The sequence below is a fragment of the Callorhinchus milii genome, unplaced genomic scaffold, assembly GCF_018977255.1.
Source record: "Callorhinchus milii isolate IMCB2004 unplaced genomic scaffold, IMCB_Cmil_1.0 Scaffold11, whole genome shotgun sequence".
NCBI classification, from domain to species: Eukaryota; Metazoa; Chordata; class Chondrichthyes; order Chimaeriformes; family Callorhinchidae; genus Callorhinchus; species Callorhinchus milii.
In genome coordinates, this window is record NW_024704752.1 from 12,523,874 (window position 1) to 12,528,923 (window position 5,050).

Below are 5,050 nucleotides of genomic sequence, written 5' to 3' on the forward strand. Positions count from 1 at the left end.
ACACACCTCAGCTTTGCTACTCCCTCCTCTCAGCAGGCTCCGGCCTGCTCAACGTCCCCCGCCCGGCCCACTCACCATTGGTGGTCGTGCCTTTAGCCTCTCTGCCCCACCCTTTCGAACTCCGTCCCATAGCCCTTTCGCTGCGCTCCCTCCCTTGCCTCATTCAAGGCACTTCTAAAGATCCTCCTCGACGATTGCGCCTTCGATGATCCTCCTCTCTCTACTCTTCCTGCCCTCCACCCCTTCTGATCCCAACCTTCAGCACAGGGTCACATCCCTGACTCTCCAGCGCCTTAAGACATCTCCTGACATGAAAGGCACGGTATAAATGTAATTTGTTGTTGTTGTTCTCAGCTGGTATTCCTCTTCTAACTCAACAACAACAAATTACATTTGCCCACGTTGGGGGGACATCCCAAAGATCTGGACAGTCAAGGATTTGGACTCTTACCTTATCCTTTCGGCTCGCGCTGAAACTAACATCTACCACATAATAGGAAATGGGTCATCAAAAGCATGAATATGGTTATGGCTATGTAGAGTTTAGGCTATGGCGCTTGAACATAGGATATAATAGGCTTCACAACTGGCCAATAAATGTTTACATTGAAACAGTTATTGAACCTCCTTCTGTTCCTGAAACCTATAAATCTTATGTAATTCAGTACATCAACAAAATTCAAGTCTAATCCAGGACACATCTGCATCAACAAAACAATGGCTGCAGTCAGTTAATAGAACCTGATGAAGCAGCCTTCGAGGGAACCACAGTATAATGGCAGAAATGTGTATAATCATTCCAATCACTAGATCAGTCCCCCATCTTAGCCTTAATTCAAAATCAGGGTATCTTGCAAAAGCTCCTTTATCCTCAACTCAGTTGTGTACTTTGGGCAGATATCACTATATCACAATAATTGCAGGAACAATTTAGATTTTTGAAGTGCCTTATAGTGAACTGTCTCCACACACATCACAATAACTCAAATTTAGTGATTATTTATTGTACGCAAACACGGCAGCTGTTTTGCACCGGCAAAGTTTCACATACCATTTTATGGTATATCCTGTGATTTTCGTTGGCACATGAGAAGGCCTAGATCATATGCAAGGATAATTATTAATATTATTATTAATCTCCCAGGTGTCCATTATATATACGATACAAGGTATACCGTACGTCATTATCCTCCACAGTGTCATACAACACAAGAATATTATGGTTGGAGGCTGATGTTGCAATAAAGCGTATTTACCTCTTCCGTGTGCAAAATTTACTGTATAAAGCTGCTACGTTTTACGAGAACCTTATAGGTGGTCGGACAATATTTTATAAACAAATTCTCTATTAATGTTCCACTTCCGGCAACCACTCGTTTTTGTTGTCCCACGTTTTTGAAGTTCCAGATGTGCACCCCTTTTGTATCTGAGAAAAAGGATTCAATATCGTTCTTATTCCAGGGCTGAAAGAACCTCTGCCACTCAGTGTATTTAATTGGATAAAAATATCTGGGAGACAAATAAGAAATGCCATTGCATTGCAAGTCAAGAAATTTGCCAAGGTTATCAGACTGACACCAATGTTTCAACACACGACTGATCAGATGAGGACCTTGTTGACCCCAGATCTGCCCATTGTAGTTGGTGACATAGTCTTCCATGCAGTCCCACATGAATTGATGGTGATCCTGAAATCCGAGGGCTGCACCATTGGCAGTCATGTATCCTTCTGCGCAGATAAAGTTTGTGAACTGCAAAGGCTTCAGGGATATAATATCTGTATCCAGGTAGATGCCACCGTATTTCCACAGAACTGCTAACCTGCAGGCGTCAGAGAGCACATGAATCCAGTATTGTTGCCGGTACGGATTTACCTGCATTATAATGGACAGAACAAAACAATATTATTTACCAATAAAATAATAATCCTAATTAATAATAATAATCCTTGCATTTGACATAGCACCATTTCCACTGGGAGGACGTCTCAAAGCATTTCACAGGATTTGCAGTAAGTAAGTGGATTAACGGTGTATTTTGTAAGCCATCACTGCGGCCAATTTGCACAGAGCAATGTCCTACAAACCAACCTTGAAGTGAATGATCAATTTTTGGTCTGGAGGATTCTTGGCCAGGAAAATAGACCCTTTGGAATCACTCTCTGTTATATAAACATATATTCTTCTTTTAAGCAAGGACCCAATCCTGTTTCTTAACTGTTCACTGCAGTTCAACATCTTCAGGAACAGAGGTGTGAGGCGGGATAGGCAAGAAAAGGGAATAACAAAATTGTTGTTTTAAAAACGCTCAAAACTCAGGAAAGTTTCCAACTGCACATTGTCATTATCTTGAGTTCTTGGCATCCGCTTCATTAAGGACATCCGTCCTTCTGGTAAGTCTATAACAAAGATATCAACAACTTGCTTCTAAATAATAATAAATAATAATCTTTGCGCCTTATCACATATTCGAGACAACAACAACAAGATTTCATTCACAGAGCGCCTTTCATGTCGGGAGGACGTCCCAAGGCGCTGGACAGTTGACTCGGGACCCGAGCATTGGGGGGAAAATGGTGAGGGGAGGGGAGGGAGGGAGCGAGGAGGGGGTAGAGAGTCGAGAGGGGAGCTGAAGGCTCGGTCAAAGAGAAAGGTCTTGAGACCGGCCTTGAAGGAGGAAAGGGAGGAAGCGACGAAGGCACTGAGGGATGGGTTGCAGAGCCTCGGGGCTGAGAGGCTGAAAGCCCGGCCGCCGACCTACTATCCCCCTACAGGCAGGTAAGTAGGGGGATAGTGGGTCGGAGAGGTAGGAGGGAGCAAGGCTGTGAATGGCCTTGTAGGTGAGGATGTGGATGTGGATCTTGAATTCGACGTCTCAAAGTGCTTCACAGAATATACTGTAAAGTGAATTGACTTCTGACAACAAAATCAACTTTAACATGTCATAAACTGTGTGAACATTATTACTATATATAAATTACCAGGAGAGGGAGACATTTACTTATAAGATTCTGAACTGAATGACTATTACCTGTTGATACCAGAAACTCAAAGGCGTATTTTGAAACAATGCCTTGAGCCTCAAAGGAACCAATACAACGTTCTTGATTGATGAAAGCATGGGAGCAGCAACATACTGAGGGAATGGATATTGTGATAAATTCCCGCTGAGTCCCTTCATAAAGTAATAAACAGGTTTATCTGGATTCTCCCGAGCAGCTGATTCCACGGCACATACAGCCAGTGGTGTCGGCTCCACCTCATTTGTAGTCTGCACAAACATGATCCCAGGATCTGTGATTAAACTTGAATAATCAAAATCCGCATCATATTTATCTTTCAAAGAGCATCTTTGTAGGAAACAGTAAATGAAAGTGCTTTGCAAATATAATACAATGCAGATTACGAGAAGGAGAGCGACGAGGTAGCCTTTGTGTAGTCTCTTCATAACTCGCTGCGGAGAACTTGCTTCAAACGTTGCTGTGAAGGATGAAGATAAAAGGACAACTTAGTAAGAAAGTTTGAGAAATTTGTCACTGGAGCAGCGATCGCTACCTGGGATTTGCTTACTTTTGTCGGCGAGCACCACCTCCAAGATTTTTTGGCAACTTAATAATAATAAAAATAAGGGAGGGAGGGAGCAGTGGTTTTAAAAACATTTAGAAGCCTTTTGAAATGTGGACAGCAAAAAAAGTGCCACTTTCTGAAGCACAATTCCTCAAGGAAACATTGGAAAATCTGGTGCTCATTACTTTCCCCAGGACAATCTACACAAAGCCTCTCGGTAGACCTGACACAATGTGGACTTCTGACACAAACCACAAGAATGAGATAAAATGGTCTGAAAAGCCTTCTTCCACTGCACTTACCTCACGTGAACCAATCTTACAAGGCTCAGTTTCAGTTTTCAGTGTGATTTGATCAGCTCTACCAAAGCGTTCCAAGAAGGCGTCACCTCACAGAGAGTGAGAGGGAACACAGTAGAAAAAGGAAAAACAGTGAGATTTGACTCTGGATTCCTGAAGCACCAACTTTTCAAATGGCATTGATGTCCAATGCAAATAACCAACGGAGTTCGTGTTAATGCAAATTCGTGTTTATATTAACTGTACCAAAACCAGGATCATGTTCAGAAGTTCTCATTGTTTTTTTTACACACAATCTAAGATTTGTTAATTGGAGCTTTTAGTTTGTTCATATATCTGACTGTTGTCACACCCACCAAGCAACTGGCATGTTTCACTTCAGTCCATCCTCCCTGGATCTGTCAATTCCTTGGACCATGTTACTCATGTTCAGTGAGGATGCACGCATTTTTTGGATACTTATATGTACCCGGAAATTATCTCAGACCGCTTGGAAAAAAAAGTTCACTTAATCACAGGTCCTACACTTCCTCACCTCACTACACCACCTTACTACACCATCCTATCTTAATCTTAACACGTTTTGGCTTCCTAAATACCACCCCACTCCACGCGCTACACTTCCCATCTGTCATCACATTGTCCATGCATAATGTCGACAGTGTCGCTTGTTCAAAATGATTCTCAGACCTGAAACCTTATGCAGCAATCTGTGTGCAGTGTGCTGTCCGCAGAAACAATGTCAGAATTCTCATTAAAACGTACCTTAAAAACAATTGCTCAACACAAATTTACTCCCATTGGGGGAGGGGGTTGGGGGAAGTGGGATATTAAAAAAAATAATTCAATCAGCTGGTTTCCATTTCAGATGCAATATTTTTTGCAAAGGAATTGTTGTGTCATTCTAATGACTGTGCTGTACACACGGAATAAAAGGAAAGGAAGATTGGCTGATTTTTGATGTTTTGATTTTTAATGAATGCATTGCTCCCCCTACTGCCTGTTACAATAAGCTTTATGGTTTAATTACAAGCATTACATATTGCTTCTGGGCCTTAGGCTTCAACCAGTCTAAATTTAAACACTAAACCTTTACTTGGAAACCTCGCTCGCAGCAAAGATACAGCATCCAAAGATAGGTTGGAATTCAAATATGATTTGGAATCTAGCATATGATCGGACAAA

General features: G+C 41.9%; 1 protein-coding gene across 1 annotated transcript; it reads right to left on the reverse strand.

Moving 5' to 3' along the window:
- Positions 1–1,141: 1,141 nt before the first annotated feature.
- On the reverse strand, positions 1,142–3,452 carry LOC103190151 (alpha-1,4-N-acetylglucosaminyltransferase-like). The gene is made up of 2 exons (XM_007910869.2): positions 3,031–3,452; positions 1,142–1,874 (listed from the first exon to the last, which is right to left on the reverse strand). Exons 1-2 carry the CDS (start codon positions 3,445–3,447, stop codon positions 1,275–1,277), a joined length of 1,017 nt encoding a protein of 338 aa, XP_007909060.2. The 5' UTR covers positions 3,448–3,452; the 3' UTR covers positions 1,142–1,274.
- Between the last annotated feature and the right edge of the window lie 1,598 nt (positions 3,453–5,050).

Bases quoted from the DNA above. Each gene is read 5' to 3' on its own strand.
- LOC103190151 (XM_007910869.2), bottom strand. From the start codon at position 3,447: ATGAAGAGACTACACAAAGGCTACCTCGTCGCTCTCCTTCTCGTAATC. The intron at 1,875-3,030 runs GTAATAGTCATT...ATTATAATGCAG, and splicing joins TGAGTTTCTGGTATCAACAG to GTAAATCCGTACCGGCAACA.